The sequence below is a fragment of the Panthera pardus genome, unplaced genomic scaffold, assembly GCF_024362965.1.
Source record: "Panthera pardus isolate Hobbes unplaced genomic scaffold, ASM2436296v1 HiC_scaffold_11, whole genome shotgun sequence".
NCBI lineage: Eukaryota > Metazoa > Chordata > Mammalia > Carnivora > Felidae > Panthera > Panthera pardus.
This window is the reverse complement of record NW_026526666.1, coordinates 108,457-124,900: the sequence shown is the minus strand read 5'-3', so window position 1 is coordinate 124,900 and position 16,444 is coordinate 108,457. Positions and strand designations below refer to the sequence as shown.

At 40.8% G+C, this 16,444-nt stretch overlaps 1 protein-coding gene across 3 annotated transcripts; it reads left to right on the top strand.

Moving 5' to 3' along the window:
- Positions 1–248: 248 nt before the first annotated feature.
- Positions 249–9,782, top strand: LCE7A (late cornified envelope 7A). 3 transcript variants are annotated; one of them, XM_053888806.1, is made up of 2 exons: positions 249–366; positions 9,204–9,782. In XM_053888806.1, the coding sequence occupies exon 2, from the start codon at positions 9,225–9,227 to the stop codon at positions 9,534–9,536; it is 312 nt and encodes a 103-aa protein (XP_053744781.1). In that variant the 5' UTR covers positions 249–366; positions 9,204–9,224; the 3' UTR covers positions 9,537–9,782. The 3 variants fall into 3 exon arrangements, with proteins under 3 accessions (XP_053744781.1, XP_053744783.1, XP_053744779.1); XM_053888808.1 differs by lacking the exon at positions 249–366 and adding an exon at positions 3,322–3,416; XM_053888804.1 differs by lacking the exon at positions 249–366 and adding an exon at positions 8,471–8,568.
- The last annotated feature ends 6,662 nt before the right edge of the window (positions 9,783–16,444 follow it).

Genomic DNA, 16,444 nt, shown 5'->3' with positions numbered 1-16,444 from the left:
TGTGTTAATTGCAGGATAGAAAATACAGTCTCCTGAGTTATCTTCCTTTGGCACAGTGGGGAGAATGATAGTGAAGTCATTAGCATGGTGTCGTGATGAGTCAGAGATATTATTATTACAGCAGTCTTTAAGAATGGGAAGATGATGGAGCCAAAGGGCTGTCCTGTGAAGCCTGGTGGGAGGTACTTACTATGACATCAGAAGAGAGGAATGAAGTCACACAGGAGCAAGAAAGCTCTGTCACTATAGGCTGTGGGCCCTACTTTCTTGGAAGATTTAGAAGTATTTTTTTGGGATCAGTGTCTATAGGAAGAAGACAGGCAAAGTGACCTCACTCTTCATCCCTTCCTATCTTAAGACTAAAAGGTATTGTTTGATGGTGACATTTGTAAACACAAGACACAACAAGATGTTTTAGCTATTGTCCCACTCACTGAAGTCAGCTGAGGAGCCAGGGTAAAGCCTGGGGTTAAAAGAGGCATTATAGCCTATATGTATAGCCTATATGTATATCTTAACATTTGTTACATAGTAGAAGGATCCTTACAACTATTAAGGATGATAACTCATCATGTCACCCAGGATCTAGTGTGATCTGACAGCTCCAAGCACAGAGGTCTCTCATGATTATGCCAGGGAACAAGATAAAAACAACAGCAGCAAACACTCATTTCACAAATGGAGACCCTGAGGCCTAGATAAGGCAAATGACTCATGCCTCAGTGTCAGGACCAGGCCTGTGCTCCAGGGACAACCTGCTACTTCAATCCAAGGGAGTTTTCTGCAGTTGGATATATGAGAGAAAAGAGGGGCTATAATACCATTACCAGATGATCTTGGTGTATGCCCCCCCACCAGTGCCACAGGAACAGGACTCAGAAGCTGGGAAATATGCAGGACTTCAGTCAATAATGATCATACTTACATTGTAACTACAGCTTACAGAACACCTACTCAGTGCTGGGCAGGGTGTTGGTTTCCTTGGTCATAAGCATTTGTTTTAACCACCATATTATATATAGTAGGCCTATGTCTGTAGCCCACACTATACAGATAAGGGACGGTGATTGACTTTTGAGGCCACCTCATGGAAGTGATGGGAATGTGTCATGCTGAGTTAGTCTTGTCCTCTCTCTTTTACACACTAATTGGGATGGCTTGAGACCAATGGGGCCAGGTCATTGAACATGGGTCATGACTGTTCCCTCCACCCCAAGAGAAGCAAAAGCAACATTAGTCCTTGAACAAGCCAGGTATAAATCCCATTGCCTTTGGAAGAACCATAAATCCTCTCTCAGTGATGTTTGCCAGGGTCAGACCCATATGTCTGCTTGCCCACTGGGATTCTGGCTTATAGGAAGATTGTTCAAAGGTCTGACTACTCTTGCAAAAGGAAGATCCTTGTTTTCCGTTCTTTCATCACTTGGGAATTAGCTTGATAAGAATCTGAATTTCATGCATGCCAAGGCTGGTCTCACCCTTCTATTAAGGGGCACACCTAAGACAAGCAGGAATCTATAGCATGCTTGATTCCTCAAGTAGGCAGGATGGTTAGGAAGTGCTTCAATTGATAAGAACAGAATCCAGGAATACATGGGCTATGTCCAGACTGAACTCAGCCAAGTAAAGACCCTTCAGTAACCCTCCAACTGGTCCCTTGTCTACAAGCTCATTAACAAAGAGCTAGCTCACTTGCGTCCATCTCTAATCCTTGCATTAAACTTGTAGCCTGGACATTCACCACGGACTTCATCTTCTTGAGTAACTAAATCATAACACTTAAGTTCACTTGAGCTGAGTGATCTTTCTAAAATGTAAATCTTATCAGGTTCTTCTGTTGCTTAAATGGTCAGGGATGCCCAGATTGTCTTGGTCAAACCATTTAAAGCAGCATGATACTGTTTTCAAATTAAATTGAATGTACACCTGGGGCACCTGGGTGGCTCAGTCGGTTGAGTGTCCAACTTCGGCTTAGGCCATGATCTCGCAGTTCGTCAGTTCAAGCCCCACGTCGGGCTCTGTGCTGACAGCTCAGAGCCTGGGGCCTGCTTCGGATTCTGTGTCTCCCTCTCTCTCTGCCCCTTCCCCCTTCATGCTCTGTCTCTCGAAAATGAATAAATTTAAAAAAATAAATTGAATGTATACCTTCAATATATAAAGCAGGTACAGGTATAATTACTCTGCAACGGGGGTAAGTCAGAAGCCCAGAGTGTTTTCTGCTCATGATCCCCATCCCAGGCAGCCCAATTAGTCAAGAACTAAGTATTTGTGATATTTTAATTTTTGTGACTCAAAAAGTTTAGGGACCCCCATGTGATGATGGGACATGATGTTGAGGAAAGGAAAGAAATTAAAATGTATTTCCAAACTACTATCTGTAGAACGTTATCTGCATTATCACAGTACAATAACTTTCTGAGGTTCTTATTATTAATCCCATTATACAGATTTAAAAAAAGATGAATCTCAAAAAAATATTAAATAGCATACCCATGGTCAAGATGCCAGTGCTCCGATTCCAAGACTCATCTTCCAGCTTCCATGACATGTAAAGACATGGAGCTGATGCAATAGACAATGGAAGAGGCAGGGAACAAGTTTGGAAGGGGAGCAACACAGATCAACTCACTCTACCCAGAGGTGTGGCTCTTGGAAGAGCTGATGTTTGAACATCCTTGACAACCGGGTTCCAAGCAGTATAATTTAGAAGCCATTGATCTATAGGCTAAAGTATATAACCCAATAAGTAAAACTCTTGATGTTCTGGGCCCTTCATTTCTTTCTACCCAGCTAGTGCCCAATACTATGCTCTTACCAAATATTATGGCCCATCTGTTTCCAGAAACGATCATGCCCCTACACATCTCCATGCCTATGCCTGTGCTTCTCTTCCCTCTATCTAGAATACCAGTTCCTCTCACTTCCTGACTAGTGCTCACTCTCTTTCTGGGCCACAGTCTTTTTTAATCTGTAAAGTGGGGTTAACATTAAGAAACTCATAGAGCTGATATATTGTGATAATGCAAATAACATGTTTGATGGTTTTAGAATAAATTTTAATTCCCAGTATTTCCCTTTATTATCCCACTTGCATCTTAAGACAAAGAAGAATCTTAATCTTCTCTGAATTCACAAAACCCTGCACATAACCATCACTCAGTAAATAAATGTCTTTAAAGTGATATTTGCAAAGTTACTATAAGAAAGAAATTTCTGTTAGGATAAATAATTTTCTTCATTGAACCAGTGGTTCATTGGTGGTATTGAGTCAATCCAATAGAACAATGTTTTACAACCTTTGGAAATTATTTGCAATATTTTAGTGGGGACCATGCATGGAAGGAACATAACTTTGCCTATCCCTGCTGATCAGGACTTCAAGAGCTCACATTTGCAAATAGGAGAAGAGCAATTAGGTGAGTCACATATATACATAATTCTCTGCTTTGGTACAACCAGACAAGAAGTTAAGTAAGGAATTTGTCTGATAAGTGGGATGAACTAACTAGACTATATGAAGTTGCTATCTCATATAACAACTTCATACACCTTCCAATATTCCACATCACCATATACACACTAGCCTTCATCTTTCTCCTTTTCATTGAGTTCACTTCCACATTGATCCCAGGTAAAATATGTTCAGGGAAAAGAGAAAAACAGGAAAGGCAGCACTTGGAGGTCTGATGCTCATAAGTGCAAATATAGGCTTGGTGATGTACTTAGATAATCTGATCCAGTCTCCTCTGAAACCCAGAGGCAGTAGCAGAGCCAGGACCAGAGCCCTGATCCACTGCAAAATTCTTGCAGCTTGTATGGGTAACTCCACCCTGGGAGTACCTCCCACACCGGCTACATGTGCCTGTCTTCCCAAGTACACCTCTCAAGGTGTGAAAGGAGGCAGACCCTTGTCTCAAACACAAATAACTCATTAATTCATTCAACAAATATTTATTATTTTTTATTTAAATTCTAGTTGGCTAACATACAGTGCAATATTGGTTTCAGGAGCAGATCTCAGTGATTCATCCCTTACATAAAACACCCAGTGCTCATCACAATAAGTGCCCTCCTTAATACCTATCATCCATCTAACCCATCTCTCACCCACTTCCTCCATCAACACACAGTTTGTTCTCTATCATTAAGAGTCTTTTGTGGTTTGTTTCCCTCTCTTCTCTTCCCCCAACCTTCCCATGTGTTCATCTGTTTTGTTTCTTAAATTTCAGATATGAGTGAAATCATATGGTGTTTGTCTATCTATGATTGGCTTATTTTGCTTAGCATAATACATTCCAGCTCCAACCACATTGTTGCAAATGGCAAGATTTTATTCTTTTTGATTGTTGAGTGATATTCCATTACACACACACACATCACATCTTTTTATTTATTTTTTATTTTTTTTCAATATATGAGGTTTATTGTCAAATTGGTTTCCATACAACACCTAGTGCTCATCCCAAAAGGTGCCCTCCTCAATACCCATCACCCACCCTCCCCGCCCTCCCACCCCCCATCAACCCTCAGTTTGTTCTCAGTTTTTAACAGTCTCTTATGCTTTGGCTCTCTCCCTCTCTAACCTATTTTTTTTTTCTTCTCCTCCCCATGGGTTTCTGTTAAGTTTCTCAGGATCCACATAAGAGTGAAAACATATAGTATCTGTCTTTCTCTGTATGACCTATTTCACTTAGCATTACACTCTCCAATTCCATCCACGTTGCTACAAAGGGCCATATTTCGTTCTTTCTCATTGCCCTGTAGTACTCCATTGTGTATATAAACCACAATTTCTTTATCCATTCATCAGTTGATGGACATTTAGGCTCTTTCCATAATTTGGTTATTGTTGAGAGTGCTGCTATAAACGTTGGGGTACACGTGCCCCTATGCATCAGTACTCCTGCATCCCTTGGGTAAATTCCTAGCAGTGCTATTGCTGGGTCATAGGGTAGGTCTATTTTTCATTTTCTGAGGAACCTCCACACTGTTTTCCAGAGTGGCTGCACCAACTTGCATTCCCACCAACAGTGCAAGAGGGTTCCCGTTTCTCCACATCCTCTCCACCATCTATAGTCTCCTGATTTGTTCATTTTGGCCACACTGACTGGCGTGAGGTGATATCTGAGTGTGGTTTTGATTTGTGTTTCCCTGATGGGGAGCAACGTTGAGCATCTTTTCATGTGCCTGTTGGCCATCCAGATGTCTTCTTTAGACAAGTGTCTCTTCATGTTTTCTGCCCATTTCTTCACTGGGTTATTTGTTTTTCGGGTGTGGAGTTTGGTGAGCTCTTTATAGATTTTGGATGCTAGCCCTTTGTCCAATATGTCAGTTGCAAATATCTTTTCCCATTCTGTTGGTTGCCTTTTAGTTTTGTTGGTTGTTTCCTTTGCTGTGCAGAAGCTTTTTATCTTCATAAGGTCCCAGTAGTTCATTTTTGCTTTTAATTCCCTTGCCTTTGGGGGTGTGTCGAGTAAGAGATTGCTACGGCTGAGGTCAGAGAGGTCTTTTCCTGCTTTCTCCTCTAGGGTTTTGATGGTTTCCTGTCTCACATTCAGGTCCTTTATCCATTTTGAGTTTATTTTTGTGAATGGTGTGAGAAAGTGGTCTAGTTTCAACCTTCTGCATGTTGCTGTCCAGTTCTCCCAGCACCATTGGTTAAAGAGACTGCCTTTTTTCCATTGGATGTTCTTTCCTGCTTTGTCAAAGATTAGTTGGCCATGCATTTCTGAGTCTAGTTCTGGGGTTTCTATTCTATTCCATTGGTCTATGTGTCTGTTTTTGTGCCAATACCATGCTGTCTTGATGATCACAGCTTTGTAGTAGAGGCTAAAGTCTGGGATTGTGATGCCTCCTGCTTTGGTCTTCTTCTTCAAAATTCTTTGGCTATTCGGGGCCTTTTGTGGTTCCATATGAATTTTAGGATTGCTTGTTCTAGTTTCGAGAAGAATGCTGGTGCAATTTTGATTGGGATTGCATTGAATGTGTAGATAGCTTTGGGTAGTATTGACATTTTGACAATATTTATTCTTCCAATCCATGAGCAGGGAATGTCTTTCCATTTCTTTATATCTTCTTCAATTACCTTCAAAAGCTTTCTATAGTTTTCAGCATACAGATCTTTTACATCTTTGGTTAGATTTATTCCTAGGTATTTTATACTTCTTGGTGCAATTGTGAATGGGATCAGTTTCTTTATTTGTCTTTCTGTTGCTTCATTGGTAGTGTATAAGATTGCAACTGATTTCTATACATTGATTTTGTATCCTGCAACTTTGCTGAATTCATGTATCAGTTCTAGCAGACTTTTGGTGGAGTCTATCGGATTTTCCATGTATAGTATCATGTCATCTGCAAAAAGTGAAAGCTTGACTTCATCTTTGCCAATTTTGATGCCTTTGATTTCCTTTTGTTGTCTGATTGCTGATGCTAGAACTTCCAACACCATGGTAAACAACAGCGGTGAGAGTGGGCATCCCTGTCGTGTTCCTGATCTCAGGGAAAAAGCTCTCAGTTTTTCCCCATTGAGGATGATGTTACCTGTGGGCTTTTCATAAATGGCTTTTATGATGTTTAAGTATGTTCCTTCTATCCCGACTTTCTCAAGGGGTTTTATTAAGAAAGGGTGCTGAATTTTGTCAAAGGCCTTTTCTGCATCGATTGACAGGATCATATGGTTCTTATCTTTTCTTTTATTAATGGGATGTATCACATTGATTGATTTGTGAATGTTGAACTAGCACTGCATCCCAGGAATGAATCCTACTTGATCATGGTGAATAATTCTTTTTATATGCTGTTGACATCACATCTTTTTTAAAAAAAAAGTTTATTTATTTATTTTGAGAGATACAAAGAGCATGATTAGGGGAGGGACAGAGAGAGAGGGAGAGAGAATGCCAAGCAGGCTGTACATGGTCAGCACAGAGCCTGACTCAGGGTTCAATCCCACAAATCATGAGATCATGACTTGTGCCAAATTCAAGAGTTGGACACTCAATTGACTGAGCCAGCCAGGCACCCCAATACCACATCTTCTTTATCCATTCATCAGTCGATGGACATTTAGTCTCTCTCCATAGTTTGGCATTCAACAAATATTTGTTGAGCACTTACAATATGTCAGGCACTGTGCCAGCGCTGAGGAACATGGAGATTTCATTCTATCCAGGATGAGTGATACTGAAAAATAAATACAAGAATGGTGTTATAGGAGTATAGGGCATCATGACAACATTTCACAGGAAAAACTAATATGACTGAGTCTGAACACACAAGGACCCAGAGCAAAGTAGCAGGGACAGTATTTAGAAAGGAAAAGAGGCTATATCTCTTCTAACAAGGAGATCATAAAGGATGGCTATAGGCATAAGTAGTATTGAAGACCCAATAGTGGGAAGCTGAAGTGCCTCACATTTGACAGCTACTGTCTGACCCTTGGAGTAGAGGCAGTATCATCTGTTTAGAGGTAACAGTGAGTATTTTGGAGGTTCATAGAGGAGAAAAGGCATGATGTGTGTGTGTGGAGTGAACACAGAGAAGTATATAGAATCACCAAGCAGTGTTTGGGGCCCAGCATGAGTGGATGGTCATGATCTTATGATGATGCCAACCTGCCAAAGAGTCTGTTTTGATTTTGTTTTTGTTTTTATAGCAGCTAGGCATAACATGAAGGTTTTAGCCAGGGTTGGTGTTTTGTCAGTCAAGTGCATTAATAAGTCAAAGGACCAAGAACATTTATTATATTGGTGACAGAGTGGTTAAAATAATAAACTAAAGAAAGCAAATGAGTGGGGAGTGGCATGAAGAAGAAGGATCTGGTGGGCAGAGAGGTGGTAGATTCTAGTGGAAATGACCAAGCAGGTTCAAAAGAAGGGACTGAGGTCAAAGGCAGGGGTGTCTGGCTCCCAGTTCAGACACTGCACAACTTTGAACATCTCCTGTGCCATCTCTGGTGCTCAGTTCCTCATCTATGTGTGTATTGTAGGTACAAGACTGAAATCCTTTCCAACTGGGCCTTTCTATGATGCTACATTGTTGGTTGATGCCTTATGCACCCTGGGATCTGAATCAGATACACTAAGCCCTCAGTAGTGACCCAGGGGTGCTAAGATTATTGGCTTCAAACTGATAATAGAATCTACAAAAATTCCCATCTCTGTCCTAGATTGATCCAACAATAGTGGCCTTAGATTTTCATCTAAAGCTTGCATTAGATTCCTGCAGAAACACTAAGTTCAATTCCCAAGGGTGGCCATTGTAAATGCCCTTGTAAATCATGATCTTCTTATCTTTATGGAAATACTTCTAAGTTTTATAGAGGGAAGGGATGTTCTGGAAAAATACTCATGAGGATCCAGTAGTGATCCAGAGTGATAAAGTGGTAGAATGACATAGCCACAGGAATGTGGGAAGTTGCCATCATAACCACCTGGTTGGGAAGAGCTTTCATATTATCATGGCTCATTCTCTTGAGTTGAGTGCAGGATGTGTATAAAAGGCCTCAGACCATACTGTCTCCTCACTTCCCTTGACCTATCCATTGCTTGCCTGACATTGGGAGGCAAGGTAAGTGTCTTTACTCATCGGATGGCAGTTTGGGAATGGCTGGAATTGCCACACCATAGCTAAATGGGATAAGCCACTCTAGGCTGGAGAGAATGGGAACTAACTGGTAATTTCAGGAAGATCAGGCTCACAGAAATCATTAGATGGCTCAGAAGCAGCAATCCTGGAAGGGATGAGTGTTAATTGAGATTGGGGTCGGGGTGGGGGAAGCTAGTTTTTAGGACAAGAGACACACATAGGGCTGAAAAGTAGAACTGAAGGCCAAGCCCATGATGTAAGAAAGATTAAAAAAAAATAGGAGGTGAAGAAGACATGTGGTATAACCATGGACTCAGGCTAACCACGTGGTTTCTAGAATGCATAAATTAGAATATATTATAAAAACAAGGTAATACTTTGGAAACTACCCAAGTTGCTGCCTCAGAAGTCAAGAGTCTTGGGAGAATCAGGTCAGTAGAAGTTACTGACCCCTGGCCTGATTTTTCCTATGCCTGGAAAGTGGGGCTTCTCTGCTATAAAGATATGGATCCAGGAGTCATAGAATCAGTTACAGAACTTCAGAATCTGGAGAAAAATACTGATGCAAATTAAGTTTATAGTCACTGAACTTTCAAAACCTTTGCATTGCTTTTCAGAGTAACTGAACTTTTCCCAAGATGTCCAGCCAGCAAACCCAGCAGAAGTGTCAGCTCCCTGCCAAGTGTCTTCCCAAGTGTCCACCGAAGTGCCTCGCTCAGGCCCCTCAGGCCCCACAGGCCCTGGCTCCCTGCCCAGCTCCCTGCCCCCCACCTGTCCCCTCCTGCTGTGTCCACAGTTGCTGTACCACTGGCTTCGGAAACTGCTGCTCTCTGGGGTCTCATCGGTTTCCGGATGTCTGTCTAGGCCCACTTCAGCCTTCCAACTGTTGGGAGAGGGAGTCCTCTGGGTGTTCCAGTTGTTGCCATGGATTTGGGGGCTGCAGCTTTTGATGAGCTTTGGTTCATCCATAGCCAAGGCTGAGCCTGGAGTTGACGACATTCCTCACTCGCACCTTGTTCTCATTCTCCTCCTGAACTAAGATGCCTAGATGTGTACTTAAAGAATTCCTCTTTTTGCTAAAAACTTCAGACCTCTTGGCCTTGGCTCTTTCCTACATCAATACCTGAATGCTACAAAAAAACTCTGCTTCCCAAAGCCTTATCAACATGTAAAAATAAAGCCTATCTTTCCTGGCACCCTGAGCTCTTTAGTGTTTGTCGATGCCCCCATCCTCAGTTCTGGGGAGCCCCTATTAACCTGGATTCTTCAAGCAGACTCCAGAATGAGCCAGCTATATATGGGAAATTCCCACCAAGGGAGGTCCCAGACATGGGCCGTCTGAGAGGGCTGTGGAAAGGAAAGATCCAGAGGGGAGCAATGGGGTACTCCCAAAACCTGAGTGACCCTGTTCCAATGATGTTGCTGCCACCATCCATGAGGTTTCTTCCTATTCATTAGGGACACTATGATCCCCAGCCCTGAAATTCAGCCTCCAGACTCTTTTGACTTGAGGGAATCTCATCCTTAAGAAAGAAGTGGCACAGGGATACTTGTTTTCAGACCTTGGTTCAAAAATCCATGACAAATACTCTCCTTGAACATATCTACCTGACTGAGTCCTTCACTACTTCTCTTCACCCAGGAACTGGAGTCTACACAGTGACACAGCACAATTCTTCTGAGACACTTTTGTTGTGTACCCTTTGCGGTTTCTTTTCTCTTTGTATTCAATGGGACAAATGGTATGGATTTGGGGCAAGTTCTCAATATACTGTCCTTTTTAACCCAGCAGTCAGCATAGGCAACAGCAATGTTCATGCCCATCCTCCAGGACTAGGCTTCTTAGCCACAGGATCGAGACACTGGTGTCTTGGGGGCAGTGGAAGACAAAGGGATGGAACTATGGTCAGTGCTCCTATGGTCAAAAGTTGCACATAATCCACATCTTATATCAACCAAGCCACAGCTATGTGAACATCTGGGCTCATGTGGTGGAGTGAGTCTGACACCTGAATGCCATCCCCTAGGTATGCTGTAGAAGAGAGACTGAGGGCAACTGCTCCAGGCCATCCTCTTGTACCAAAATAAATTATTAGAGGTCACAGCATTGGAAGTCATGTGGCATTCAGGTCACTGAAAGCCACATTCTTTTACATCCCAATCAACCTTCAGTCTGAGAAAGGAAATTGCTTGATCAGTGGTTTTCAACCTCTGAAAAAAGCAACAGTAGGCATCCAGAAAGATGTTTCAGAGGTTCTTGAGATGTCTTTGAGAGAGAAACTATGTGTGTGCTTATTTATTTAAAATTCTGTGATAATATTTAGCATGCTTACTCAAAAGTGTTAAATAACCAATGATAAATGGTAACATCTTGGAGGTCATCAGGATCTCCAGGCAATCTGGGCCATTAGCATAATTAGCAGATGTCAGAGTAAAAATGTTGTAACAAATTAGGGTGCATTTAAGGTCTTAGTCATATTTATTGATTTAATGGGAAATATCTTTTTTCAACATTCTAGCTTTATTCTTTGAAATAATATTTTCAAACTCAAACTCACTCCTTAGCTCTAGAGGAAGTGCAAGTGATCTGACAGGTGAGGTTGTGAGAGCCTTTCCTCGTGTGTACACTTCTTTGCTTGTTGTTGGTAGCTGGGGGAGTGTATCTGTGGACCAGATTCTGTCCCAATCCAGGTACCAGGTCTTAGACTTTGGAATAAATATTATGGCTTCCATTTTGACCATGGTACAAGTTACATTCTTCAATGCTTTACTGACCATCTGTCTTACACCTAAATCTCTCTCAATTGATTCAGAGTTTGGAGAATAAAGGAATGTGATTAATTAACCCTCTCAAAAATTAAGAAGAACGTAGCTCTGTGCTGGATCCACCCATCCTTTATATACTGTATTAGGTTATACGCAATTTTACTCACACAAAATTGTACTACAGCTTGTTTCATTAAATGTGATACCAAGTAAGTCCAGATGCATCAGTGTCTTATGGTAAGGTATCTTAAGAACTAGTAAACAAGTCATATGCCCTATGTAATAATATAATGCTAAAGCTAATCTGAGTACTGTGTAAGTTTTCTTATCTGGCTATATTTATAGAAAACTTATTTTAAATAAAGATAAAATAATTTTACAAATGGATCATTGATTAAACAGAAAAAAAATTAAAGAGTAATCACTGCTGTGCCCAACAGAATGTTCAGGCTTAAAATAAGACACGTTATATAGTACTGGTACCACATGATTTTCAACTAACAATAACTACATTAATTATAGCATACAAAATTAATGCCATCAGCCCAAAATTTGATCTGAACATACCTTAAAGTAGCACGTTATAATTATGTTTATTGTCATCAGGATTCATCATTTACGGTGGTTAGGAATAAGGTAACTGGTCTGACATGTTTAATGCAGTGAAATTTCACAAGATCGTTTATGCCAGCTACTTCCTGACAATTATAATCTTGCTATAAAGTATAACATACATTCACTTGAAATAGGTAATGTTAAAAGTACAGATAAATTTAAATCTGGATGAGTGCCTGGGGGCTCAGTTGGTTAAGCATCCGACTTCGGCTCAGGTCATGATCTCACAATTCATGAGTTTGACCCCCACATAAGGCTCTGTGCTGACAGCTCAGATTCTGTGTCTCCCTCTCTCTCTGCTCCTGCCCTGCTCACACTCTGTTTCTCTCTCTCTCTCTTGAAAATAAATAAACATTAAAAAATTTTTAATAAAAAAATTAAGAAAAATTTAAATCTGGCAATGAAAACTCATTTATATTATATCAAAAGTGGATTCCCACATTTTACAGGAGAGAAAAACATATACCACTGTAGAATAGCTTGTTAAAAAATCACATACAATTGACACTGTAATAAGGATGTTTATGACTGACTAATTTAGAATTACAGTTGGAACATTTGCTCATAAAGAAGTTCAGAAATATTCCAGTATGACATCAACCACACTTTGTGAATTACCTTAAAGGTTCAGATCATGAGATATTTATAACAAAGCTCAAGAGGAGTATAGCTAAGAATCTTTCCATTTTGCTTATTTTGTTACAGTATGTTTAGGCAAGTAAATATAAAGATGATTACACATACTTAACAGAAGAAAACAACTTTATATATTGAGATTGGATTTTTAACACATTATTAAATACATAGGGAAAATGTGATGTTTACATACTGATATTGCAAAGGCAAAAGGCAAGAAAAATTGCACGAACTGTGCTTTGTATAGACACTATTGCTAATATATATTGAAGTACTTGTGTGTGGCGTGAAAAATAAATGGATTTAATAAGATGCTGAGATATTGAAAGACAAGATCTGATAACCATTCATAAAAATTGGCTTTAACTTGCCAGATTTCTAATAGTATTTGTATGAAATGAGAAGAAATGGCATTTATGTTTTTATATCACAGATCATTGCCAATACAGAGGCAACCTCCTGGTGTAGATATTTTAAATGCAATAAGAAATTACCATTTTGTTTGTTGTCAAACATCATTATGGTTGTCGAAGATCTCATAAATACATCATGGTTGCCTCAGTTGCCAAATTTTTCTGATTAGCTTAATAAACTGAAAAAGCTCAACATATACGGTATTGCAATGTAACTGTGTTTAAAACAGAAAATCAGATACAAACAATGAAATGAGAGGGTTTTTTTCCCAAATTTTAATTCCAGTGTAGTTAACATACCATGTTATATTCGTTTCAAGTGTACAATATAGTGATTCAACAATTCTATACATTACTCAGTGCTCGTCAAGATAAATGTACTCTTAATCAAATGAAAGCTTTTGACTCAACATAGAAGAAAGTAAATTCAACTTTTTAAACATTGAATTGTTAGTAATTCATTAAATAAATATTTATTAAGCACCTACTGTGTGCCAGGCATTAATCTAGCAGTTGAGGATATAGCTATAAACAGAAAGAAAATAGTCCCTGCGCTCATGGAGCCCAGAGTCTAGTGGCAGAAGCAGATAATAACTGCACACCGGTAAACAATATATTAGATGCTACTAAGTAGAATGGAGGAGGAATAAAGGAAGGTTGGGGGCACAGAGAATTCTGGGGGGAGGCAGTTGATACAGTATGGTCAGGGAATACCTGTGTGATAAAGTCTTCTTATCAGGAAGCAAAGAAGTGAACCACACGAATATCTAGAGTGATAGCATTTTAGGCAGCAGGAACAATGAATACAAAGTTTGGGCAGAAACACACTAGATTCTAGCTGGAGGGAGGGAGTGGGTGTCTGGGTAGGGGTAGGATCAGAGAGATAACTTATATTCTGTTATGATGTGTTCACAAAATTTTCCTTTTATAATAAATGGAATGGGCATGCATCAGAAGGTTTGGGGTGGAGGTGTGCCATTACCTGACTTATATTTAAAAGTATAATTTTGGCTGTTTTGTTAAGAATAAACTATAGAGATTAAGGGCAGGTCAGGGTGCCCATAGAAAAGGCCACCACAACAATCAAGGCAAGAGCTAACAATGGTGTGGACAGAATATTTGTGTTGGAAGTGATGGGAAGTTTTCAGACTCTGGACATATTTTGAAGACTTAAGCAACAGGATTGCTGAAGAGATATAAGCATGTATGACAAAAAGGAGTGAGAGAATGTTTCATCTGGTCAGCAGGAAGGATGGAGTTACTTTCTTTTTGAGAGAGAGAGAGAGAGTGCATGTGAGTGAGTAGGGGTGAGGCAGAGGGAGAGAGAGAGAGAGAGAGAGAGAGAGAGAGAGAATCTTAAGCAGGCTTCATGCTCAGTGAAGAGCCGGACATGGGACTCAGTCCCACAACCCTGAGATCATGACTGAGTCAAAATCAAGAGTCAACTGACTGAGCCACCCAGGCACCCCCCCCCGCCCCGACTTTTTTAGGATGGAAATACTTTTAAAGAGATAAGGAAGACTTTAGGAAAAATGGAGTCGGTGTGTTTATTTGTTTGTTTTGATGGTTGATACAGGATGGTAACACCTGGAGAGAGAAGAGCACATCTTCAATGAGTAGGCCTCAGGATGCTCCAATGCCTAGAAATCAGGGACATGAGAACTGACTATTGAGGGAAAGTGAGGCAGAGTGGTCAGTGAAGAGTATGGGACCAAGACAGGGTGATGGCCAAACAACCAGGCAGAGGAAGCACTTCCAGAAAGAGCGAGTGCCTACCCCAGCCAGATGCTGCTGTTGGTGCCAGCCCCATCCATTGTATCTGGCAACAGGGAGATCAGCAGGACCTATGTAAGGGCATTTGGTGAAAATTGTAAGGATGCAAGCTGGGTGGCTAGGTTGAAAGAACTGGAAATGAGAATTCTGAGCAGTTTTATGGTACATAAAACAGGAAACAGAGTGTTGACTTGAAGTGGATGTCAGATTGAGGGAGAGAGTCAGAGACAGAGACTGATTTTTTTAAAGAATATATATGTATATGTACATATATGCAATATTTTTACATGATGATGGGAATGATACAGTATAGGAGAGAGGATGACTGCCAGTAAAATACTCTTGGGTAGATGAGAGGGGTGGGATCCAGGGCATCTGGGGTGGAACAGGCCTCAGACTGGAGTAGTGGGTAGTTCCTGCATGGGAGCAGGAAGGAAAACAATATTACCATGTAGCTACGAATTGCAGGTATGTTAGCAGACAAGAGCATGTCAATATTCTCTTCTGATTGCTTCTATTTTCTCCATGAAACAGAAAGTATGTTCATCCACTGAAAAGGAGGATAAGAAAGTAAGTGCCAGGAGTTTGAGGAGAGTTGGGATGTGGGCTGAGTTGTCCAGGGCAGTGACAGAGTGAACAGACTTGAGATCTGCAGTGAGATTATCATGTACACTCATGATCACGTTCATGAAGTTGAAATGAAATCAATTTGGTACGGCTGTGTGTTTCTATGTAGTCACTCTGTGGTTTGTGGTTGCTGAGAGCCAGACAGAGCCAGCTTCATGGTTTTGCTAGTAGAGTTCAATGAACAGAAGAAAGAAGAGCAAGAGAGGCATGGATTAATCCAGTGGATGACAACAACACATGGGGTTTACACTGGGCAAGAAGAGAAATGAAGATGTGAAGCAATAATGCCAAGTCAAGGTGATAGAGTATCAATGCACTGTGGGGTCAAAACCTCTCTCAGTTGAGATCCTGGAGGAAACCAGTCAGAAACACAGCAGGTGAGTGGTTTGAATGAGATATTGTGGAGAGGTTGCCATTGTTAATAAGGATGAAGTCTAAGGTGGTAGAAGTGGGAATGGATAAAAGGTAGGGTGAAGGACAAACCATTTAGAGGTGCAGAGGTCAAGGGATTATGAAGCAAATCATCAAGGAAATCATTTTTGTGAACATTAAAATCACCAAGGGTCACAACAGGAATAGTGTGGGATAGAGTAAATGTGGTCTAAGTGTTAAATGACAAGTGGGAATCTAGCCATCCTGTGGGAAAGACAGCCATCCTGTGGGAAAACTGTGGAGGATCCAGGTTTTAGTGAAAACAAGAAGGTGGAGGGGAGGAGTAAAAATGATGGGGGAGTAGGAGAACCCCAAACCTCATCCCTCGAACACAGCTAGATAGTTAAATCATTTTGAACACCCAAGAAATCAATCAGAAGTCTGTGAGAACAAAAACTGCAAGTCTACAAGTAGAAAAGAGACCATGTTTCAGAAGGTAGAGGGTGTGGAGAGTTGACTTGGGGGAGACAAAGCTGCAGTTAAGGCAGCAGGGAGGGAGCACTGTTTATGGAGGCTACCACAAAGTATTATAAGTAGAACACAAAATCTGAACTTTTAGAAGTCTGCTACTGTGGGGGGATGTGCCTGGCTTACAG